General features: G+C 44.9%; 1 protein-coding gene across 1 annotated transcript; it reads right to left on the bottom strand.

Moving 5' to 3' along the window:
* Window positions 1-11,141: 11,141 nt before the first annotated feature.
* On the bottom strand, window positions 11,142-15,754 carry ODF1 (outer dense fiber of sperm tails 1). The gene is made up of 2 exons (XM_005306034.3): window positions 15,377-15,754; window positions 11,142-11,936 (listed from the first exon to the last, which is right to left on the bottom strand). The coding sequence occupies exons 1-2, from the start codon at window positions 15,670-15,672 to the stop codon at window positions 11,621-11,623; spliced, it is 612 nt and encodes a 203-aa protein (XP_005306091.1). The 5' UTR covers window positions 15,673-15,754; the 3' UTR covers window positions 11,142-11,620.
* Window positions 15,755-25,994: the final 10,240 nt, after the last annotated feature.

Raw genomic sequence — 25,994 nt, 5'->3', positions numbered from 1 at the left:
AGACTCATAGACTCATAGACTTTAAGGTCAGAAGGGACCATTATGATCATCTGGTCTGACCCCCTGCACGCTGCAGGCCATAAAACCGTCCCCGCCCCTTCCCTGGACTCTGCTGCTGAAGTCCCCAATCCTGTTATTAGTGACCTCAATCGGCAGAGACCCTCCTGCTAGAGATCCCTGCCCCATGCTGCGGAGGAAGGCGAAAAACCTCCAGAGGCTCAGCCAATCTGCCCTGGAGGAAAATTCCTTCCCGACCCCAAATATGGCGATCAGTAAGACCCCGAGCATATAGGCAAGAGTCTCCATCCTGACCCCTTTTAGCCATTATGCTATTTACCTACCATTGCTTGGTTTTCCTTGACAACTATGTTTTACCATTAAACCATTCCCTCCATAAACTTATCTAACTTAATCTTAAAGCCAGACAAGTCCCTCGCCCCCACCGTTTCCCTCGGAAGGCCGTTCCAATATTTCACCCCTCTAACGGTCAGAAACCTTCGTCTAATTTCAAGCCTGAACTTCCCCACGGCCAGTTTATATCCATTCGTTCTCGTATCCACGTTAGTACTAAGCTGGAATAATTCATCTCCCTCCCTTGTATTAATCCCTCTAATATATTTAAAGATAGCAATCATATCCCCCCTCAGCCTTCGCTTTGTCAGACTAAACAACCCAAGCTCCTCTAGTCTCCTTACATACGACAGGTTTTCCATTCCTCTGATCATCCTAGTGGCCCTTCTCTGCACCCGTTCCAGTTTGAGTTCATCTTTTTTAAACATGGGAGACCAGAACTGCACACAGTACTCCAAATGAGGTCTCACCAGCGCCTTGTACAACGGAAGCAGGACCTCCTTATCCCTACTAGATATACCTCGCCTAATGCATCCCAAGACAGCATTGGCTTTTTTCACCGCCACGTCACACTGTCGACTCATAGTCATCCTGCGGTCTACAAGGACCCCTAGGTCCTTCTCCTCTTCCGTTACTTCTAACCAATGCGTCCCCATCTTGTAACTAAAATTGTTATTGGTCATCCCCAAATGCATCACCTTACACTTTTCACTATTAAATTTCATCCTATTTCTGACACTCCAATTCACAAGCTCATTCAAGTCTCCCTGCAGGATATCCCTATCCTCTTCCGAATTTACAACGCCTCCCACCTTCGTATCATCCGCAAACTTTACCAGCCTACTCCTGCAATCGGTTCCGAGGTCAGTTATAAATAGATTAAATAAAATGGGTCCCAAAACGTCCATTAGTTACCAAGATGTTAAACAACATCATCTAGGGATAAACATTTTTAAATCAGCAGGCCTGGGTAATTTGTTCTCAAGTCCTAAAAGAGTTGGCTGAGGAGACCTCTGGCTCATTGATGTTAATTTTTAATAAATCTTGGAATACTGGGGAAATTCTGGAAAACTGGAAGCGTGCTAATGTCATGCCAATATTAAAAAAAAGTAAGTAAGATGACCTGGATAAAAAATAGGGCAGTTACCCTGACATCAATCCTATGCAAAATAATGGAAAAGCTGATATGAGCTACAATTCATAAAGAATTAAAAGATGGGGATATAATGTCAGTCAACATGTTTTTATGTAAAGTAGGTTTTGTCAAATGTGTTTTCTTTCTTTCATGGGACTACAAGTTTGGCTGATAAAGGTAACTGGGTAGATTTTAATATACTAGATTTTTATAAGGTGTTTGACTTAGTTGTGTACAACATTCTGATATAAAAAATTTAACATATCAATAAAACATGTTAAATGGATTAAGAACTGGCTAACTGACAGATTTCATGAATGAAAAATACCTCTGAAAACAAGGCTATTTTTATTTAGGTATTTTAAATATGGATGTAGGTACCTAAGTTTGAACCCACTGGCCATAATGTTAAAAGAATGAGACTAGCAGTGAGAATAAGGAGCAGGCAAAGGTAGTTGTGCTATTGATTCTTGTAGGAGTACAAACACGTTGAAAACCTGAAGTCGCTGATCGATGGGATTCGTTGACACATTCTCTTCTCTTGTGCCCACCAGGTAATTCCTGTTAACAAGAGCTGTCATCACAGAATGAGTGCAATGGCTTTCCAGCTTTTCACTCTGTGGACTGCTTTGTAAGAGAGAGAGTCTCTTATGGACTCAGACTCCCAACAACCAGTGCCCTACCCCTGGTTTCTCAACATGTTTCACACTGTGGAGCACCAGGCCGGGCTTGGCACGACACTGGATGTCCACAGACAACAGTGTGAGAACCATGCTACCAGAACAATCCATGTGCACACATGTGACCGCGATCCCAGGGGAGCCGCACTGAAGTTACTCAATTAGGGTGAACTGCAAAGAATGGGGCAGACAATCCCTGAAGCTGGTGCATATTCCAATACTTAGATTTACCAAACCAGCACAAAACAGCTTCTATAATACCTTACTGATTATCCAGAAGCCAACAACACAGTTCCCTTAAAGCAACCCAACCTGAGGCCTCCACCCAGATACCCAAGTCAAATATGATGAGGATTATTGAAAATCTTATTCATCATCTAAGAAAGTTCTACCAATCCCAAAGGATTAGACACATTACCTCGCAGGTTAATGAATATTCCAGATCTTACCCAAATACACACTTACAGTCAGTCCTTATTAACTAAACTAAAATTTATTAAAAAACAAAAGAGAGAGAGAGAGAGTATTGGTTAAAAGATCAGTATACATACAGACATCAGTACAGTTCTGAGATCAGATTCATAGTAGAGATGGTGAGCTTTGCAAAGATTTATTTCAGAATTAGTCCACAGGTTATAGTCCAATATTCATATTCATGGTGATCCACATAGGACTGGAGATCTCAGTCTTACAACTTAAGCTTCCCTTACATGAAGCATCTAGCAGATCTGAGATAAAAAGGATCAGGACCCAAGACATCTTTATACAGCGCCAGGCCTTCTTCTGACAGCTCGGAATCCTTAGGTGAACAATAGGCAATCATGGAGACTTTGAAGTAGACCCATTTCCTAAGCATCACCTGTAATTAGCTACAGGGATTAACATAAGGCTATTGCCTGTTTTCCACCATTCGCAGGTGATTTGCTATACATTTCAAAGAGAGATGAATACAGTGATATCTCTATGTTTACAGTTCATTTAAATGTTAAGATTTCCTTTTGATCTCTGAATTAACAGAATACACCATAGACAGGACTGTCTGATTACATTGTTAACCTCGAACAATATATATGTAAACACACAAAAACACAAACATTATCTAAAGGTTTGAATCTGGGTCAATTAGCCTGCAAACTGCTTAACTCTTTCTGGCCATGTGTCACAATACACAACAGTGTTGCTAGCTCTTGTGACGTTTTTCATAAGTGACGGATTGCAGCCAGTACAGGAGCCCGTCTGGGGATAGCAAGAGAAGCTCCAGTCCTCTAGCGAATTTCAACCTTGCCTTGGGGAAACCCCCTCTGATTGGCTGCTTTTCCCACCTGCCTGCCTCCTGGGGTAGAACAGCCAATCAGGGCTGCTGAAGACCTGAAAGGTAAGCTAATGAGCACCCCTCTGCACATGGCGACCTGGACGGGGCAGGTGGATGTCATGGAGCATCTGATCAACAGTGGCGTGGATGTCAACTCCCAGAAAAGAGAGGGTCACAGCACTCTGCATGATGCAAGGCAGCTCAACCGCTACAAGATCATTAAGATTCTGATGCTGTGCAGGACAGACATGATGGCCCAGAACCTGGCAGACAAGACCCCCCATAGATCTGGTGCAGCTATGCCATGCAGACACCTCGCAGGCACTGGAGACACAGGAGCCTGGTGAGACAGAGGTCCTAGCATGAGGGATGGGCGGAAGAGGCACTGGTGGGAGATGGTGCTTGGCTCTGGGGAACTGGATCCATTTCATGACTCAGCCATGTGAATCGATGAATAAAACCCAATAAGTGTGTGGGGGGGAAGAGACCTGGATACCACTCTCACAGGAGGGTGGGGGAGGAGGAAGCAAAGAGCCCAACAGCTCAGATTGGCTCTGCTCCCCTCTCCCATCTTGTGAGCAGCCAAACAAGGCCTCTGCTCCTCCCCCGCCCCCCTGCAGCACCCGGCCAGGGAAGGGGCAGGGGTAGGTGGAAAGAACCCCTACAGCTGCTCCCCAGCCTGAAAGGGGAAGAAGAGACCCTGCTACAGCCACCCTTCCCCCAAGTCCTGGAAGGGGGATGTAGAGACCCCTCAGGAGGAGCAGAGGTGAGGCTTCATGGTAGTGGTAGTGGTGGTGGTGGGTGTTGAACTGATATGAAGGGCAGAATTGATCCAGGGGATGGGTGGGGATTTGGGGGGCAGCAGCCATGGGGGGGCTGAATGGGAGCTGAATCGCTAGGTGTGGACTGAGCGGCAGACCTGATATAGGGGTGGGGGGGCAGGATTGATTTGAAGATTGGGGGACAGAATTAACTGCTGGGGGGGGGTAACAAGCACAGATAGGAGTGAGAGCTCCTGGAGTGGAGGCCAAAATCACGATACCCAATACATTCTGGAGAGTTGGCCACACACACACACACACACACACACACACACACACACACACACACACACGGCAGGGGGCATTCAAAAACCAAAAGGCAGAGCAAAAAATACAATATAATCTTTTTTTTGAAGTCTCATGATTTTTGAACCTGTGGGGCTGGCAATTCTGCATCAAGCTTTATGTACAGCTTAAAGTTCCATTTCAACAACTTCTTATATGATACCTGGGATGCTGAATGTATGCTAGAGGAGGTACATAAATCTCATTGACACTAAATCATCTAGTGTGTCAAGGTCAAAATAACCCTCATCCAGTTCCAAGGAACAAGCTCCCAACACCTCAGCCCTAGCAGGTTGTTCCCTGGAATTCTGTGCCTTCGCTAAAGATGCTTCTGGAACATTCCAGATCAGTGGAATGACCAGACCTTTTGGGAGCATATTATAGCAGAAGCCTTTGTCTCTTTTTAGTACCTTTCCTGCAAGGGCGTGTGACTAGCCTGAAGAGACCGGGTTGGGGGAGGGTGGATGTTCTCTGAACTCCATGGTGAAATAGGTAGTTGTTTACTCACTCCCCTTGTAATCTTTGTTCTCTTATTTGGCCATCAGTGTAACCTGTAAAACCTTACCCTGCTTCTGAACATCGAGACAGGACTTTGTTTTCTATACTTGAGTATCTCTGGGAAACCAGCTGTAACAATAAAAGGGCAGAGACGAAGCTTCCAGGCTTACGAACACCAGAGTTGCTCAAGAGGCATGTTGCCAGCAGGGCAGGACAGGAAGCTTGCGCTGCTGCTGTCCATTCTGCATCTGAACTATGGATAAAGAGTATGCTGCTAAACTAGTCACATCTCATGTGACTACTATGGAAAGCTCATTATTATGCAATTTTTTTTCAGCTACGCTCTTAAAGCTACACATCTTGACTAGTGACACTGCCACCCAATCTACCACCCACATTGCTGGTTCAGTTAACATAGAGGCCCAGATTCATTCCTGCTTTATTCCAGCATAAATCAGAGTGAACAGGACACCCTGCTTGAGGGGTTGCATTGGGGCGGGGCGGGGAGAGGAGAGGTAGCAGCAGAAAGAGGTTGCCACCTTTTCTTCCCTCCTCCAGGAGACTTACAGGGGACCAGTTCAGCCTGAAAACAAGGTGGTGCTGTTTGGGGAGTGGCCTTAAGCAGGCAGCCAGGAATAGTGCAACCTGCCTGCACCTGCTCCTATGGAGTCCTAATGTAAAATAAAGCTGCCCTCTCTGGGCACAACTCATGAGGGAGTGGAAATGCAGCCAGTTTTTCCCTTGGGGTGAATTCTACTTGGGATGCAGGGGGCATGAACCTGCTGCATCAAATGCAATCCCTGAGCAGATCTGCAGTCCCAGTATTTCAAGACCACGATATTTCCCAAATCCTCCTGCCTCTGCTTAGAACAGCAATAAAAAGAACTCTAGGATTTTACAGTGATGATACACGACAGTCAGAAAACCAGAGAGCCATGTGAGATCTGCAGTGGCAAATACCTACCAAGCTGCTAGGCAACTGGTCTAAATATTTTGTTAACACTTTGCTAAAAGTGTGTATTGATGCCTTTCTGCCTCTTTCAATATGAAAATGTTTCCATCAAATCCCGGGCTATTGATTCAGTTCTATCCTAAAGCAGGAAATGCTTTTAGTTGTTCTTACATCTGCTGGCAACTGCTGTTCAATATGTGTGGGAGCCTTGGAAATAAAAGTGCTTTGTCCTTCAAGTGCTGCACCACACTAGAGTGTTACTTTTTGTAAAATGTGAGGCAGGGAGAATGATGTTGTCAGACTCCCTCTCTCCTTTTTCTTCCTGAGAGCATGTGAAAATCTCACCAAGTAGCCTCCTGCATCATCAACAGCCAAGGGGGCAAAAAAACTAACTGGCTTCAAGACTGAGCTTGATAAATTTATGGAAGGGATGGTATGATGAGACTGCCTACAATGGCATGTAGCTGATCTGCGACTGCTAGCAGCAATATCTCCAACGGCTGGTGATGGGACACTAGATGGGGTAGGCTCTGACTTACTACAGAGAATTCTTTCCCAGGTGTCTATCTAGTGGGTCTTGCTCACATGCTCAAGGTCTAACTCAGGCCTGCACAACATGCGGTCCGCGTGGGCTCTTTGTGCGGCCCACGGGGGGTGAGTAGGTGGGCTCACTGTGTGGCCCACAGGGGAAGGAGGGTTTGTTTCTGTGGGGCAGGCGGCGCGGGGGGGGGGAGGGGTTGTTTCAGGGGGGCTGGGTGGCGCTGGGGGGGGTTGTTTCTGTGGGGCGGGGGGTGTTGTGTTTGGGGGGGCTGCGCGGTACTGGGGGGGGTTCAGCGGGGCCGGGGGGGTTTCGGCCCTCAGCTGTTTTCTTTGGAGTAATATGGCCCTCACCGCTTTACGAGTTGTGCAGGCCTGGTCTAACTAATCGCCATATTTGGGGTCATGAAGGAATTTTCCCCAGGTCAGATTGGCAGAGACTCGGGGGTTTTTGCCTTTGTCTGCAGCATGGGGCAGGGGTCACTTGCAGATTTAAACTAGTGTAAAGGGTGGATTCTCTGTAACTTGAAGTCTTTAAATCATTATTTGAGGACTTCAGTAACTCAGCCAGAGGTTATGGGTCTATCACAGGAGCGGGTGGGTGAGATTCTGTGGCCTGCAAAGTGCAGGAGGTCAGACTAGATGATCATGATGGTCCTTTCTGACCTTAAAGACTATGAGTCAATATGGCTGATAGGGCCGCCACAACTGACTGTATGCGGAATCTCCTGCTGCTGTTTCAAAGGCCCCCACAGTCTTATGGGGCCTAGATATGGGGAGCTACCTGCATCCCCCCCCTCAATGAACCTGCTAGGTGTAGTAAGGAGCCCCATGTGGAAAAAAAGCGAGGGAGGGCCAGAGGATCAGAAATAGCTTGGGGGTGATGGCTGAGGAGACCTATGCACCTCTGCTCCCAAGAAGCTAGTAATCTGAGTGTAAGTGGAGGAATGGTCCCACTATTGTGGGGAGCTTTCCTGGCTTCTGCACTACCCTGGTGAAATGGGCTAGTGGAAGGATCTGAGTCCTCGCTCCAACTTCCTTTACCCAGAGGCCTCCCTGCCCTTGAGGATTCCCCTTCCACTCTCCTGTCTGGCAGAGTCCTTGTAACCCCGACAAGGCTGGGCCCAGGATTCCTGGGGGGCTCGACCCCCCACCCCTGCTATGGTCACCTAGGACAGAGGCTAGGGTGTCCCCCCTCCGGGGTGCTCTCTCTGCACTGGACACTTCCCTGACCCACTGATCATTACATACAATTTAAATTTTTAAAAAGAATAAGGGAAAATGGGAAAGGTTAAAGGAAACACATCACCCCGCTCTGTGGCAGGGAACATCACAAACAGGGTCTCTGGAATGTCAGGGAAGTTCACAGTCTGCTCCTTGTAGGTCCCAGGCCTCCTTCTCAGGCCCGGCTGCGCTGCTGGGATGCTGTGGGTTGGACCTTTGCTCTGGTGGTGGCCACACACCTCCGGGCTTTGGGTGGTGGGACCCTTCTTCCCAGCATCAGCCCCCCATCGGGTTAAGATCCCCCTCCCCATCTGGCCTGTAAGGACCCTTGGCTGGGGGTGTCTTTCTGCACTGGGCCCTTTGCCCAGGGGGTCCCACCTTGGCTGGCCCCAGGTGCTCATCGCACCCGGCTCCAGACTGCTCCAGCTCCAGCCCCAGCTCCACTGTTCTAGCTCCGACTCCACTTTGCCTCAGCACTGATGCTGCTGCTCTGCCTCCAGCCCCCTGGGTTGCTTCTCTGGCCCCTCTGGCTCTGTGGCTGCAGCTCTGCTCCCAGCAGAGTATCTGCTCTCCCTGGACTGTGTCTCTGGCTGGCCCAGCCCTGCTCCCAGCAGAGGATCTGCTCTCCCTGGGCTGCGTCTCTGGCTCTGTGGCTGCAGCTCTCCTCCCAGCACAGGTCTGCCCTGTGGGCTGCTTCCGTGACTCTGCTCCCAGCTCTGACCTGCTCCCTGGGCTGGCAGCTTTTCTGTCCCCTCTGGCTGGCAGGGCTCTGCTCCCCAGCTCAGGTTGAGCCCCTGCTTTCTCCTTAGCTCAGCCCCACTCTGTCTGACCCAGGCAAATTCAGCTCACACGGAGGACGGGACCCACCCTGGCCTCCTGACTCCCGGATTAGCCTGCCCCTCCCTGTCAATCAGGCTGACCTGGAGCATTGGTCTCTCCCCATTCTTTTAGTACTGGGAGCTAACCAACCAAAACACCCCAACTGGAAAAGACAAGTTGAAGGTGGCAAGGACAGCAGCTTAGCATCCCCACCCCCCGTGAAAATGCAGTAAGCCAGCAGGAGGGAGGTGAAGAGGGAAACGGCCCCTCCCTCATAGGGTAGGGAGCTTAGCGGCTGGTACAGTGATCCTGGTATTGAGAGCTAGGCTCGCTGCTCCTGTATCTGCAGAGCTGAGAGCATTCATCAACAATCCCTCTTGGCCGGGGCCAGCTCCAGGCACCAGCCTAGCAAGCTGGCGCTTGCGGCGGCACATGGAAGGAGCAGCACGTCCGGCTCGTCCGCAGCAATTTGGCAGTGGGTCCCTCACTCCCTCTCGGTGGGAAGGACCTGCCACCGAATTGCCGCCGAAGAAGCGGCGGCGGTTGAGTCGCGGCAGAAGTGCCACAGATTGCAATCGTGACTTTTTTTTGGGCGGGGGGGGGGGGGGGGGGAGGCTGCTTGCGGCGGCAAAAACCTCTGGAGCCGGTCCTGCTCTTGGCAGTTCTGGGTCTGCTGCTGTCAGAGAGGGCAGATTAGGACTGGTTTACACATACACACTATCCAGGATCCCTCGTGCCTGGCTGAGGTGGGTGAATCTGTCATGGAGGTCTTGTCTTCCTTACAGAACTTTACCTTGTTTGAACACAGCAGTAAAGAATCGAGTTAGCTGACAGGATACTGACCATGACTTTTGGAACAGTGTAGATAGACAAGGACAAGTTGTGTGCAGCATTGTGTCACCTAACCATGAGTAAAGCCTGCATGTGTGGCGATAGCAAAGAGAGAGCTGTGCAAATAACCAATTTTGTGATTTAGTGGCTGAACCAAAAAATAGAAATTCCTTCCAGGTTAACCCGAAGATAACATTTTTCAAAATTTTGATGAAACTAAGTAAAAAAAAATTGTTTTGGGGTTGATCGACACATTTTGTTCAACCCAAAATGTTTTGGTTCTCAAGTTTTTTTACTTTTTATAAAAAATAAAATGGCAGTAAAATTCAAAAGGAAAAGTCATTGTGAATTGAAAAATCAAAATGCTTCAATTTGAAAATGTTGAAATAAAATGTTCTGATCTTTTTCAGTTGAAACAATTAGGCAAATTCTAAATCAATTTGTGAAATGAAATGTTTCGAACAATCTGAACATGCATTTTTTGGCCAAAAAAAAAAAAAAAAATCTAAAATTTTTCTCAGCTCTAGTCAAGGTGCTTTACAAACACAAACCCCCACAACACACCTGTGAAGCAAGGAAGTATCATTCACTTCTGCTGGTGGAAACCAGGCTGAAGGTCTCTGGTTGCAGAAAGTCTGCCAGGAGCAGGGGAACGGTGGCACAAACTGCTTACAAGTTCTCTTCTGCTGAGGCAGTCCAGATCCATCTGGCACAACCCAGAAAGAGGGTGGAGCTGGCCAAGGAGGGGCAGGACCATGTCATCTAGGAAGTGCATCAATTCCTTGGGCATTCTGTCTGTGAGACTCTTGTGGCCCTAAAAGGGCATTGCAATGCCTCATTGGAGTTGTAGTTCTGTGCCTTATACTCCCATTTTCCTGTATGGGCTCGGCTCTCTAACTGGCCTACATCTCCCATGATGAACCATGGTCAGGGAGTCCAGTGAGTACACTCCCACCACGAGAGGAGAAAGTGGTGCATCATGGAAGATGGACATAAAGCACCTAAAACTACAACCCCAATAAGGCATCACAGCACCATTTTGAATGCACCACTTTTTCTCCTCTTTCAATGGAAACAATTTCAATAGAAAATTTGCAACTCATCCTAGTTTTTGTTTATTTGTGTTCCTAAAAATATACGGATATGCATATGGTATAACCTAGAAAATTAAAGTATATAAATATTCATGTCCATAATGCCCAGTAAATGTCTGAATGGAACTGACTATTTTATTTCACCCCCTTTCATAGTGAATGTAACGCAATGGCAGTTGACAGTGCTGGGAATGGAGAACGTATCGAGTACAGCATGAACAGTGGAGAAGTGGTATTAGTGAGACCATTAGTGGAACACTATGTCCAGGTCTTGCGTCCACACTTAAAAAATGATGCTGACAAATTGGAAAGGGTTCAAGAAAGAGATATAAGAATGATTCAAGGTCTGAAAAATATGCCTTATAGTAAGAAACTTAGGAAACTGTCTATTTAGTTTACCCAAAAGGAAGCTAAGAGGTTACTTGATCACCTCTGTAGTGAAAAGATTTCTGTTAGTAGATGGCTTTTTAGCAGAAAAAGGCATAATGAGATCCATAGGTTGGAAGCTGAAGCTACACATATTCAGACTAGAAATAACCATTAAAATTAACCATTGGAACAACTTACCTAGGGATATGGTGAATTTCCCATCACTTGATGCTTTTAAATCAAGACTGCATGTTTTTCTAAAAGATATGCTATAGCTCAAACAGAAATTATGGCCTTGATGGAGGAATTATTGGGTGAAATTCTATGGCCTGTGTTATGCAGAAGATCAGACTAGATGATCATAATGCCCTTCTAGGCTTAATCTCTGAAACAATGAGCAGTGGCAATGCCAGCTTCTGGAATTACGTTACACCTATGTGGGTCTTTTATAACAAGTTACCATAGTTTAGTATTTCTTTCTATTGGATAATGTCCCTATTTCTTTTGACTGCTGACAAAGTTACAAGAAACCCTTCAAAATGAAACCAAAAGACTTGCACTCAAACAAGTAGTTTTGCAGCACTATCGTTTGTTTCTAAACTGGTCAGAACAGTTGCCAACTTATGCTTAAAAGGTAGAGTTAAAAAACACCGGAGGAGTTGCTTGTACTATGTACATGTACAGTACTACTGCTGCTCAGAGTCCACTGTCTTCAAATTAGACTCAGGAGGCAAGGGAAACACTTGCGTGGAGTTTCAATCTTCACCAAACTGTTAGGTCCTACAGTGTACATCACCTCCTCTTCATTTACCCCTGGAGGCAAGCTGATCTCCTTGGTAAGATTTGTGTAGTTGTATTCCTTCCCTCTTAGGGTCCTATGCTCCTCCTCGTGTTCAGCTGATACTTTAACCTTCCCATCTTTCACCTTCACTGTAACTTCCTCTGGGTCAAACCCCTTAACATCCATCAGAGCTAAAAGCTTATGGTCATGGCATGAGTTCAACATCCTATTAACTCTTCTTCGGATGCTGTAATAAAAAAAAATAAAAACAAGAAAAGAAATTTAGGTCACCAAAAATAAAAAGCCACCCATTCATCCAGACCACCCTAGAAGCTTTGGACAAATTTTTGAAATTCCTGTTGCTGAGGTCCTCTCTCTCTTAGCTACTTTCATTAATAATCAGGAATTTATCTCTAGGAAGTATCAAAATGATTCTTTGTTGTGGGTAAGAGCTGAGATTACTTAATTCAGACATCTGTGCCTGGGTCCTGGTTTGAAATCATACCAAGAGGTATATAATAATGTAAATAACATAAAGATCCCATGTTTTCAATATTTACAAGTAAAATATTGTATTGTCAAATATGGATATGAGACAGCTTTATCTAGACCTTTAACCACATTTGAGGAGTTGACCTAGGAGTAAACTGGAACAAAAGGTTCAATTTCTAAGATATCTATAATTTTGATTGAAAAAGCTGTTGATAAAAAAACAATCAAGATGAAAAGATGGGAGAGAGATTTGGACAAAGAAATTGATCCGGATGAGTCGGTCTCCATGTGGGAAATGGGATAAACATCTTCAATTTGTGCAGCACATAAAATTTTTTTAAATAAATTACTGTATAGATGGCATTTGACTCCAGGTAAGATCCATCATATTTTCGCTACCAGAGAGGCACTCTGTTGGAAGGCTTGTGGGGAAAGAGGAATATGCTTGTACATGTGGTGGTTGTATGCAGGAATTAGATGGTTTTGGGAGGAAATTATTAAAGAGATTCATGTGATGACAAAATGCTGGCTTCCTGGAGATCCCCTGATTTGGTTACTTAATACTCCACTAAAGGATCTACACTTTAAACAAAATGACAAATTAATTTCTTTTTTATTGTTAGCAGCTAACTTTGTATGCCACATTATTACAAATGTGATCCCCCCACAACCCTTCTCCTATGGAATTGTGGTATAGAAAAATATGTGTAATAGAAAACCTCAAATATGTACACAAGAGGAGCACTAAAAAGAGGATAGTTATTTAGAAATTTGATCACCCTTTCTAGCATACTCAAGAGAGGTGGGCTCCCCACTCAGCAAACCAAAATCATTACCAGGTTATTTGAATAAGTAATATATGATGTAGTATTGTTAACATTTTATTGTAACATTGCCTTAATAAAAAGTTTCAAAAAGTAAAAAAACAAGAACAGAGTTAAGATGAATTGAGTATACAGCATAGAATAAGAACATATTTATTTGATGACAAAAAAGTAAATCAAAGCGTAGGGTGTATTCTCATATATTAATGCAGATAGGTGCATATTTTCATGCACATTACTTGTTGAATTGGCTACACCATCAATGAACAAACATCCATGTGCTTTGGTAATCAAGGGGTTGTGTGTTCTTAGGATGAGACAACTGTGAAGATGAAGAGTTCTGTCACCCTAAACACACAACAGCCAGCACTCCTCATTAGCCAATAGACACCAATGCATGTCCACTTTACAAATCATCCTAAATTTTCAAATTAATGGTTATAATTAATTACATTTTCAAATGAGAAATTTTGTTAAATGTGGTCTATACATAACAGACACTTTTGACATGCGCACACAAAATTAAATGTCTCCTTTGCAGAGCTAGGATGGTGGCTAATTGGGCCATTAAAATAACATTTTACAATGTGAAATGACACTATAATAAACCAAAAACATGACTCTCATTCAAACCATTTGCAAAATATCCAATAGAAGGTCCCAGTCTCAATTATAACAGACTGAATGGGACATAAGTTACCAAATTCAATAGATAATGTGTGATGTAGGAGTATATAGGACAATAAATGATAAACTAGACACAGCAAGTCAAATGAGTTTAGCAGTTTATTACCAGTATAGTCCAGCTCCAGGAATATTATTCCTATTATACAAAACTAAGATGATTCAATTTAGCACAACATTTAGAATTATATTTTTCTTCCTTTGTGAGAGTTCATGAATTCTGTGCTGCTCCCTCCTTGGACTTTCTATTCAATCACTTAAAGAGACTTAATCTTAGGTGAATAAATGTTATGGAAAAGGAGTGATATGATTGGAAACTTACAGCATCCATATGAGTTTCAGTGTTCTTTGAGAGAGGATGATATTTGAGTTTTCTAGACTTGTAGGCTGAAATCCTTCTCTCGTGACTGTAGTCAGAGCAGTGCAAGCAGATGCATAAGGAAAATGTAGCCAATTTCAGAAACAGGGTGGCAAGGATTACACTATGGACCTGATACTTGGGCAAAACTCTCACTGAAGTTATTGGCCCAGATCCTGAAGCCCTCAATCTGTTTTTACTCAGTCAAACCTTTCATTAACTTCACCGGGTTTTGCATGAGTAGCAACTTCAAAATTTGAAGTTATGCATTAAATTCTCACTTGAATTCAGGTGATGAAAATCCAGAGTATCTTCATGTACCAGCACCTCCTCCACCTCCTCCTACAGCCTTTGGCATGTGACCTGTAAAGGGGCTGTGACTGCACTACAGCTATTCTAAGATGGAGGAGCTGTTACAATGGAGAGAATTTAGAGCAGCCCCTAGGCTGCTCTCACTTCTGCTAGGGTTAGTGTAAAACCCAACCCAGAAATCAAGGATCACTAAACAGCTCCCAGGGGCTTCCCTCTCCTCCAGCTCTGTCACATCCAGTGGAAACTAAGCACAGCAGAAAATATAAGCCAATATTCAATCCTTAGTGTGTACTGACAGCATCACATTTTTAACTGGCAAAATCAAAACCTCACCTCCAAGCACAATATTTAACAGAAGTTTAAATTTTGTGTAGGGGGAAAAACTGCAGTTAAATAAGATATATTAAAATAATGTATTAAGTAAAAACTACCAAAGTCCCCACCTCTTAATGAATATGATTCTGTCTCACTTGCAAAGGATTTTTTATCCCTTCTGGTTTCGGATTGCTCATTAACCCTTAATTCAAATGACAAGTATTGTATCATTTATCACAGCTTTTCATTTAGAACTAGATTCTGATTCCCTCTATACCAGTGTAAATCTGGAGCTCCATTGAATTCAATTTCATAATAAAAAATACCCAACTCTTAATAGATTGAGTTACTCTGGGTTTACAAGACTAGATCTATGTATTCTCATTTAGTTTTACTTGTAGTCTGACATTTAATTTGTTGCCTTAAATATTTTTAAATGATATCCTATTTCTTTTCCATAGTAAGACTACAATATTTAACACTCAGGCACTGCTTATATAATTACCTCCATACCTTCTAGACTACATCATTACAGTTTTTTACAAACTCTTACAGTTCCTACATTTCCCTGAAGTTGAGCTTTGTCTATTATCCTGTTTACCCATTTCCACTTTACTCAAAACTCAGCTGTCAAATTCCTTTCTTTAATTCAATTTAAAGAGTACTACTGGCTATAGAAGGCTAATAAATAAGCTCATTTACCTGTCCATTTCTCGCTCTGCTTCCAGTTTTGCTTTAATGGCTTTCCTCTCCCAAACTGTGAGGCATGATGGTGGATGGCAGTGTGGGTGTATAGCACACAGGCAATGTGGATACGGGTGTATTTCACACCCACAGTGTGGATGCAGGTGTATATCACACAAGCAGTGTGGATGCAGGTGTGTATCACATAGGTAATGTGGATGCAGGTCCATCAGCCTTATCTGTCTCCTTATTTCTCTATCTGCTTTTCTCAAATCTCGCTTGGCATCTTCCAAAAAGCGACAGCACAAAGACATCTTAAAGCTTTAAACCATATTAGCGTACGAGTACAACTTTTGATAACTTGCACTCGTGTGGGAAAAAATTGTCTTGCAAGCTCTGGCCAGAAGTTAGTTTTAAAAAACAAACTGCAGATGCTTTAGCTATATTCCAGCAGGCATTTTATGACATCATCAGCCTGCAAATGTGTCACAATCCTGCAGTTGGCATGGGAACTGCAATCAGTGGCTGTCTCCCAGAAAGCTAGTAAATGCAAAACACTACATGGATTAAACACTCTGGTTGGTATTTCATACCCACACAAGTTAGTCAATTCAACATTCTGGATAATTTATGGATTCCCCAGCAACTGTAACTTGGCCCCATTGTACATACATATTATTTTGTGTCACTGTATATGGTGTCAGCTTGTACTGTGTGCTCTAATAGAGTATTTTCTCACTCATAGGTAAAGTTTCAATCACAATATTGCATTAATAAAGTTAGTCACATTAATTTCCTCTTTTTTAAAATACAACATATGAACCAAAGCTTGGAGAATGTGCACAGGTGTTCTCAGCCCTTATATAGGCAAAATACTCTGTGGATCAAATCCTGAAGTCTTTATTCACTTTTTAACTCAGACTTTACTTAGATACTCAATCCCTGGTGTGGTTAGATGTGCCACCTGAAGCCTGCTGTTGACCACAAATATTTATAACAGGGGACGGCACATTTTTTGTAGGTTTTTTACAGCTGTCTTTAATGTTTTATTTTGTTTTCGTGCTTGCTGGTTTTGGACTGCTTGCCGCCATGCTAAGAGAGTAGGAGCATTTTAGGGCTTTGTAGCTTTTTTTGCTTTTTTTAACTTGTTTTTGTTACTTGCCCCGCCAATTTTGTGACATGTTGTTTGAACCATTTAACAGCCATGGTTATAGTATCAGAGGGGTAGCCGTGATAGTCTGAATCTGTAAAAAGCAACAGAGGGTCCTGTGGCACCTTTAAGACTAACAGAAGCCATAGTTATAGTTTGCAATGTTTTATATTTTAAGGCTACATTTTTTGCCCTAGCCTTACAGACTTTATTTTATGTTTTTTTCCACTATATTTTTTAAATTTATATGGATCTTTTTTGCTAGCAACCCAGCACGTTCATACCTTATTACACTCTGTGGGGATTTGCAGGGAGGGGTTAAGGGGCTTTTCTGGCTTGTAGTTTTTCATTATGTTAGATTGCGATTTTTACAGAGGACAGCTCGCTTACATACCAAATCAGTAGTTGGGAGTCACCAGTGTGGTTATATGTTTGGCTGCGTGTGTGTGTTTTCCTGTGTGCTGCCCCAGCTCTGCACAGACAGCCGGCACAGCGGACCTCAAGCGAACCACCCAATGACCACAAGATCCATTAAGGTATGAAGGTGCCCAGCCAGGTTTATTGTTGACAAAGCATGGTAATAGCACCTGGCAGACTCTACGAGGATACTAAGACATGTACGTCTGTGACAATGGATGCAGTTCAATGAATGGCGGGACTTTCCATTCCTACTTGGCTGGACCAAGACACTCTCTTAGAGATACTTTATATACGCTGATACAAACCGGTTATGTACTGCCCTTCTGACATAGTTAGTTACTGCCCCCTGACGTGGCTAGTTATTACCCATTTTTTTGGTTAATAACTAGTTTAATTAAAACATTTTTATTAACATGGTTTAAACATGGGTTAATTAAAGCATTTTTATTTATCACACTGTTATGCTAACTTATCTTTTAGAAGGGGTCAGTGTGTTCCTGTTATCCTGGGGGAATGTTTTTGTACCATCCTTTATATCGCAATGTTTTGTTACCACTCTTCTGAAATTTGTTTGCGTAAGTACTTTGTGCCTCACACTTCTTAAAAATGTGTGTTTCTGCAATATCAGCCCTGTTCTTGCCAGATTCTGTAAACTTGCAAGCAGGCAGAGCCTGACATTTGCTTAAGCCTAATTTTTGCTAACTTTGCTTTATATTAGCAAAGCTTGCCCACTACTTTAGGTCAGGCCTTATACAAGGGCTTATATCTCAGGCTTTCTTCCTACTACACTTGGCTTTATAGACATGGAGGTCCTTGGCTATTGTCACAATTTGCCCCCACCTCTGTCTGTCAATGACATATTTTTCCCATGGATGGTAATGCACATAAAGAGCTCTTAGGTCTTGCGCAATATTATTCATCCATGTTCTCATTGGCTGGCCACGAGGATGGATACCCTAAGGTTGTCCTCCCACGAGAGGCTTAGCTGGCCTGTCTTGTGTCATCGTAACTACATGCCCAGCCCACTGAACTTCTTGGGATTTCAACTCAATCCTTACTGCGTCAAAATTCCCACTGACTTCATTGCCTTCAGAGCCTCACTTGAGTCAGCAGTGAGTTAAAAGTGTGAAAGGAACTTTGCCTGAACAGTAACACAATTACTATCCCTCTTAAAAAATGATTCCATCAGTGTTCACCTCCCTGGTACTTTTGTTGTTGCTTCACTTACCACAATCTTGAAAAAGAAAAAAAAATGTAAATTAAAGAGAGATGTACTGTGTGTGCTGATTTAAGACAATGTGGTTATTGCTTAGAGTTACAGTGGATTAATTCCATTGTCAAAGTGGTACTTGACGGTACAATGCAAGCACTTCCCTATGTATCTATCATGTGCTCATCCCTACAGTATCTGAAAAAGAGATTATGGCCCAGATTGTCAGCTACGTTACAGCCCCTTTATGCCAGTGTAAAAGTAGGGAGCCCTAACCCCTAGCAAATATCTAGCATAGGTAGATTTTGTATGTGGCATAGGGTTGGTAACAGCTCTACAGCTTAGGACATGTAGCCAGGACATGGCAGGGTCAAGGGGGAATGGCTAGATGCACTCCAGCTATTGTCAGCTGCCAGAACAGCCTGTTGGGGCTGAGGGCAGCCAAGTGTAAATTAGAGTATCCCTGAGACTGCTCTGACTTACACCTAGGATTAAACAGGGCCCTGGCTGGCCTGAGAATATGAAGAGGTGCAAAAGTGGCATCAAACCACTTTTGTCACCTCCATCAGGGCCTATGCTGAGCACCACGAGATCATAACTGAGAAACTGGCCCTTTTTATTGGTTATTTGGAGACTTTCGGTCTGTATTGTTTGGAGTTCAATTATCTAGGTTTAATATTTTTTTACTAACTGGAAAAGGCTACTTTATTGTTATTGTAAATAGTTTCCCGTTTTTTGTATGTTAATGCTCTGTCCATATCTGCATGTCTTAGTGGGGGAGGCACTTTTCAAATTGTCGAGAATATTCAGACATGGATGCCTTCATTTAGTTCCTAAATCTATAGGAGTCATTAAGGTGGTTTAGTTCAGGCACTCAAGATTGAAAATTTTGGCCTTGAAAAAATAAAATGATCATTTATTGTTTTCATGCTCATCTACCTTATTGTTAGTGACCAGGATGTGGGCAGTAGTGCCTAGTGGTTGGAGCAGGAGTTATTGGTCATTAGTGTTAGAGTCGGAGTCACAGGCCAGACTCCTGAGCCAATGCTCATAGCTGGAGTCAGAACCCAGAGTCAGAGGCCTGATCTGAAGCCAGAAATCAGAGCCAAGGGTCAGCATTGTGTTACCTGAAGTGAGACAAGACGGGGCAAGACTGGGAACAAGGAGCTACTGCAGCTGTGTGCAAGCATTTTGAGCAGCAGCTAAACTGCTGCTGGGATTAAGAGCCAGTTTGCTGACCCTTCTTAACAGGCAGGCAGTGTAGCCAATCAGGCAGCCTATTATAGGCCAGCCGCATTTTTTAGGAGACTGGCTCGGATTCCTGACACTAGTACCTAAATATTTCAACTAATATCAGCTGATCCAGGTACTCACCTGGTCTACCTGACCTTTATAGCTCTTGCATCCACAGGCTTTTTCTTACTCAAAGTATCACATCAACAATGAGTAACATCATAGTAAGAATGCATGATATTTCAGTCAACAAGAGAACAAGGAACAAACTGCGGCACATGTATAACCCATTCAGAATAATATAGAAGCATTTATTTGAGATGACAGTTTTACCTTTTCAATACAATGGTATGATGAATAGTAATGTCTATCTGCTCAGTGAACTTTGGAGCAATTTTCTGAAGCAGCGTTACAATGACAAATGTTTCTGAGTCACAAGCTGATGCCTTTAAGGGCTTTTGCAACTACGATCTTCCTCTCATGTTGTTGCATCAGTTATTGCTGAAAATGACATATATGAGTACTAATCTGAGCTGGATGCCACTAGCACTGCTATAGATTTGCCTGACTCACAGGGGGGGAAAAAACCCCACTGGCATAGCTAAAAGTAACTGTGAGCAGCATAACTCAAAGAAGGTTTAAAGCTAATACTGCTAGTTAATTAGCATCTGTCCACAAGGGTTTATTCCACTCTGCAGGGCATTTCCTAGCTCAGTTCTTCTAGGTGACTGAGCTAATAGCTCAGGAATTGCCACAGCATAAGTCTATCAGACACTGAACATGACATCGAACTGAAAGCCATTTCCTGCTGTTCTAGAATAGCCCTGCTGAACATGTTAAGTAGGATGGGAAACACAAAAGGACTCTTAAGTCACATTACTTCTTTAGGGCCTGATTTTCAAAGGTGCTGAACACTCACACTTCCTGTTGACATGACCTAGAGTTGTGAGTGCTCAGCACCTCTGAAAATAACTGCTTATAATAGGTTGAAGTACCACTAAGAATTTATACTCCTGCTTGTTAAGAAGTTGACTGAGGCCTTATCAAAAGAAGTGGAACATGTTCCTTTATGAGGTGTCTGACAAAACATCTCTTTCCCCAGATGCTATAATGAAGCTGGGCTGATTGAACCTGAAGAACTGACGCCAGATGTTAATCGTGGAAACATCAGAACACTTCCCTGTAATCAACCACATGCTGGAATGCATTGACCTTGATGAATATATTCAGAGAGGCGACTAATGCCAGGTGCCATTGTTACAGGAGGAAGAACTGAAAAGTGGGATAACAGAGTGGACCTGCCTCTCCACTGTCCTACACTCTGTGTTCTCACTTACACCTGTGCAAAGTGAGTCTCCAGGGCTATCTTTCTGACCGACACTGCACTCCTTCTGCACCCGTGTCAATCACAGCACAAAGTGCAAGACAGTGGAGAATTAGGCCCTAAGTGATCACTTGCTTTTCAAAAGAAAATGGTTTAAAAATACGGCTTAAGGACCCACACAAGTTAACACCTTTCTGGGGTTTTACCCCAGCTTCAAGCACTTCAGGGAAACAAATGTCAGCTTACCATGGAGAGCTGCCACCTGATGCAAGAGTTTGCTTCCGAATCACTCACTGTTGCACCAGATAGAGGTGAGCCCACCTCCTCCCCTGGGCTGAGCAAATTGAACACCGTGACCCTGCAATACCTCCAGGCCTGTCAGTCAGATGACTGAGGGAGAAATCCTTGTCTAGCAGAAGATGAGGTGCAACAGGACAGCCCGAGTGGAGGAAAGTTGTTAAAAGCAGGAAAATAAAATCCTTGAAACTTTATTTTGGCTCTCAGGACTTCTTCCTCCTTTTGTCCCTCAGAGCCTCATCTCAGGGATGCCTTCATTGTCCAAAAAAAAGGCTCCAAATAGAATCTCATTTTTTCCGTCAGTGCTACGTCTCCTTTCATCACTGCTGAGAGATGCACAGTGCTCTGTTGGCTTCACAGACTGTGTCCTCTGCCTCTCTACACTTCTGGCCTTTGCCACCCCAGACAGTGAGAGATCAGCCCTAAAAATCAGACCCAGCCGGAACGAGGGGGCCAGGGAACCATGGCCCTCCCACTTTTGGAAAGTGGACAGACCTGGCCCATCCTCTTTCTGCCACAGGACCCGCCCCTGCCCCTCTTTTTCCCCACCACCCAGAGTCCCATGGCAGCTGGAGCCAGGCTGGGGAGCCTGGGCAGCTGTGAGGAGCTGCGGACCCTCCACCTGCCTGGGGTGGGGGGGCCTGAGAGCAGTCCCCAGCCTGTGTCCCTGCCTCCCGGGACTGTGCCCAGGGCAGGTGGAGGGTCTGCGGCTCCCCACAGCTGCCTGCACGGCTCTTACCATGGCTGGGCTGTGGCTCCAAGGCCCTGCCCCCAGCTGAGCCAGGTCGCAGGCAGCTGTGAGGAGCCGCAGACCCTCCATCTGCTCTGGGCAGGAGGCTCAGGGGTGGGGACACTGGCTGGGAGCTGCTCTTGGGGGCCCCCCAACCCAGGGCAGGGGGAGGGGCCTGGGCTTCCCGGCCCCGCTCCAGCTTCCAGCTTGGCCTGGGGCCTGGGGCAGGGCCTCAGAGGAGGAGAGGAAGGGCAGGGGTGGGGCCATGGAGGGAGCAAGGGCACCTAGGCCCCCCACTTTTGGAAAGGCTTTGCCACCCCTGAAAGCTCTAACAATTGTTGCATTGATTGGCCTACTAATTGTTTCTGTTAGGGTTACCATCCGTCCGGGTTTCCCCGGACATGTCCGGCTTTTTCAGCCTTAAATGGCCATCCGGGGGGGATTTCTAATGAAGTAGAAATGTCCGGGATTTCCCCCTTCCCCTCCTGCGGAGTGCAGCGCGGCTGATTGGACGCCTGGCCTGATTGAAAGCCGCTCGCAGCCACTAGGGCCTCTGGCAGCCAGAGTCCCTCCCCCTCCCCCGCTCCCTTCTCCCCCACAGAGCAGCACGGAAGTGTTTGAGTCCACGTGGAGCCTGCATTTCTCCCTCTGACGGGTGAGCGGGGGGAGCAGGGCAGGCGGCGGGGAGGTGTGTGTAGAGGCTGCAGGGCGAGTGGGGAGCAGGGGGCACAGAGGCTGCAGGGGCGGGGGGGTGTAGAGGCTGCAGGGCGAGTGGGGAGCAGGGGGCACAGAGGCTGCAGGGGTGGGGGGGTGCAGAGGCTGCAGGGCGAGTAGGGAGCAGGGGGCACAGAGGCTGCAGGGGCGGGGGGGTGCAGAGGCTGCAGGGCGAGTGGGGAGCAGGGGGCACAGAGGCTGCAGGGGCGGGGGGGTGCAGAGGCTGCAGGGTGAGGAGGAGCAGGGCAGGCAAGGGCATAGAGGCTGCAGGGGCTGCGGGGCGAGTGGGGAGCAGGGAAGCACTTAGCAACCCCCAACCAAGATCAGAGCGGGAGGGAGGAGGGGGAATGCGGGGTGCTCAGAGGAGGGGACAGAGTTGGGGCAGGGACTTTGGGGAAGGGGTTGGAATGGGGGCGGAGAAGGGGTGGGGTTGGGGCGGGGCCAGGGCCGGGGAAGGGGCAGAGTTGGGGCAGGGCCGGGGGCGGGACCAGGGCCCCGTGGAGTGTCCTCTTTTTTAAATGTTTGAATATGGTAACCCTAGTTTCTGTGTATTTTTAGAGTATGCCTGCTGTAATATGACCATTTCAAAAATAAAATGTATTTATTTATAAAAACCAAATACCTGTTTACATACAAATATTTTGTAACTGCAGTAAGATACTGCAGGGTGCAGGACTGGAATTAGCATCAGGCAACCCAGGTGACGGGCTGGGGTACAAGACGTAGGGGGTGCCAGGCTCAGTGTGCTGTTTTTATTGTTAGCGCAAAGGGGAAATTAGAATGTTGGAAGTAAAATGTTTCAAGTATTCCATATGTGGATTCATTTTTCACTAACCTCCCAGAATGTTCTGGACATTTGTTGAATCTCATGAAACCTTCCAGACTCTCTGAGAATTATATTTTTCTTGAACCGTCCTAGAATGTGGTGAGCCATGCCCTCGCAGAGATGTAAGGGGCGCGGCATGGCCAGTCAGTCAGTGAGATATAAGAACAAAGTGAAGTAAGAACCCAGCTGTGATGTTGTGAACCTTGTTTTATTGTGTAATTGTGAAAGTGTACTTGTGTTTTAAGACTTAAAGTGTGTACTAGCGACTAATCAAGGACATATTTAATGAGATGCCAGAGATATCCTATTGAACCCTGATCTATGCAAGAATGTAAAATAAATACTGTTACTTCTTTTGCCATGCTTAACACGTAATATTTGATGACTTTCTAAGACTGAGGAACATAGACTTTTGCTCTGACTAATGCTTTCTGTTTTTCCGGGTAGAAAATAAAGATACCCCTGAAGAAGCCTTCAGGTGCTCAGTATTGGAAGCAAAAAATCTAGTTTGCAGCCGGGGTAAATCTGATGGGAAATGAATTTTTTGTATTTGCTTATATATGGCATGAATAAATACAGATTTATAGATCCTAGTGTGCAAATTTATCATCTTATATGACAGAGATAAATCATGCATGCAAATTGTGCATCAAAGTAATGAAATGGGCTACAAATGCAATAAAAAATAAGGTATTCGATAGTTTAACAAATGGGAGGGGGGGCACTGAAGATGCTCTTCACCTGGGGTGCCATTTGGTCTAGGGCCGGTCCTGCCAAGATGTTTCATGCTCAGGTATTGTCCCTTCTTGGGTGGTTACTGTACTCAGCCCTCAGGCTACCTAGTCTAAATCCTCTAGACTTTCCAGGAATAGGACATTCACAAGAGCTCAGCGGTGGCCCAATTCTACTCCCCATTGAACTCAATGGTACAGCTCCCGTTGACTTAAATGGGAGCAGGGTTAGGCCAGCGCTGAACTCTTCTGACTATGCCATCCAAGGTTCACAACCTTTTTTCTTTGACAACTCCACCCTCCAAATCTTGGGCCAAATTCAAAGGAGAATCTAAGAGAGTTTAAGTAAGTTTAGCAGGAGCCTAAGTTGGATAACTTACACCTTTTTTCAGGCCCCCCCACCCCACCCCACAGCATGTATATTGCACCAGTTTAGACTCCTGCTACACTCACCATCACTGATCAATATCTAACTTACACTCCCCTTTACACATTGCCTCTGAATCTGATGTTCTGAGGATAAGAGCATCTAAACTGCTGTAACCCACCTGCTGAATGTCCAGAAGAGAGGAGTATAGCAAGAAAAGCAACTAACGGGAGGATGTAAGAAGGGCTTGAGGCCATATTCTGCAGGCTTCTCCATATGTTACTTAGATCTGTTTATATACCAACTTACTGAAATATAAAGAAGCTTATCAGTCTTCAACAGTCTTACTGAGCACAACGGGGTCTGACACCCTCATACTCTTTGTTTCTGAATTTGTAACTAAATGACTGTTTGTAGCAGCGGGTCACAACCATCTCCTTGTGAAGTGTGTCAAGGCTACTCTTGGTTGACCAGAGTGGTTGTTGCACTCCATCCCCCTCGAGGATGAGTGTTTGCCTCTCTATTTCTGTCAGCCGAAGAACTAGAGACTGAGTTTGGGTCCTGAAGTTAGAGTCATATGTTGTGCTACTGCCAGACTGCATGGCCATCACAAAGACCAATTATCTCAGGCAAGAAGTTTCCTTCCTTAGCAGAGGGCAACCTTCTCCAGATTATGGCAGGGCTTTCACAGGCTTTTCCTGAAATCGATTTGTGCCAGTGAAAGAAAAGACCTAAGGGATGAACCTGCTCATGGGAAGGACATTTTACTACTGCACACCATGGTTATTCCTTTGTGACTAATGGCCAGAATAGCAACAGACCAGAAGATTTCACAATAAAAAAGTAAATAGTATCTGAGTATATCTGTGGCAATGGACACACACCTGTTGATAAGACTCTCTAAAGTGGGCATGCTAATATTTTGCCAGAGGCCTCTGTCAAGGACAATATTTATTTGGTGAAAGAGGTACAAAGTGCTCTCATTGTTTACTATATTACTACTTTAGGCCAGGTCTACACTACAGATTGATATTGGCATAACTACGTTACTCAGGGGTGTGAATTTATACGGGACCTAACCTCCCATGTAGACAACACTATGTTGGTGGGAGGTACATTAACTACGCCAAGGAGAAAAGCTCTTCCATCAGCATAGAAGCTTCACTTAAGCGCTACAGAGGCGCAGCTGCATTACTGATGCAGCATTTTAAGCATAGACCTGCCTTGAGAGTCACGTTTTCCTAAGGTTTGAAGCATATGAATGACTATTATTACTATAACAGGGCATTGTAAACTTCTGTGGTACTTTGCATACATGGAAAGAGAAATGTTTTCTACCCGAAAGCCTACAGTCTAATTAGGATAAGACAATTCAGGGGAAACGCTTCACCTATGGAAGGATATTATGCACAGCAGTGGTCAAAGAGGCAATGTGAATATAAAGGGGGCCTGAGGAGCAGCACAGAGAACCAAACCATCTATGTGGATGCACTGCAACCTGCAGGATTTCCTGTAGCACGGGCTACTCTTGTTTTTCCCAGCTATTATATTAGTTAAACTTCAATGTTCAATGGTAAAACCACAAAGAAAAAGCTTTGTTAAAAAACAGTTAAGGTTATTTAAGGAGAACACCT

Source organism: Chrysemys picta, chromosome 2, assembly GCF_011386835.1.
Source record: "Chrysemys picta bellii isolate R12L10 chromosome 2, ASM1138683v2, whole genome shotgun sequence".
Lineage (NCBI taxonomy): Eukaryota > Metazoa > Chordata > Testudines > Emydidae > Chrysemys > Chrysemys picta.
This window is presented reverse-complemented; position numbering and strand designations above follow the sequence as displayed.

Bases quoted from the DNA above. Each gene is read 5' to 3' on its own strand.
- ODF1 (XM_005306034.3), bottom strand. From the start codon at position 15,672: ATGTCTTTGTGCTGTCGCTTTTTGGAAGATGCCAAGCGAGATTTGAGA. The intron at 11,937-15,376 runs GTAAATGAGCTT...TTTTTATTACAG, and splicing joins GCAGAGCGAGAAATGGACAG to CATCCGAAGAAGAGTTAATA.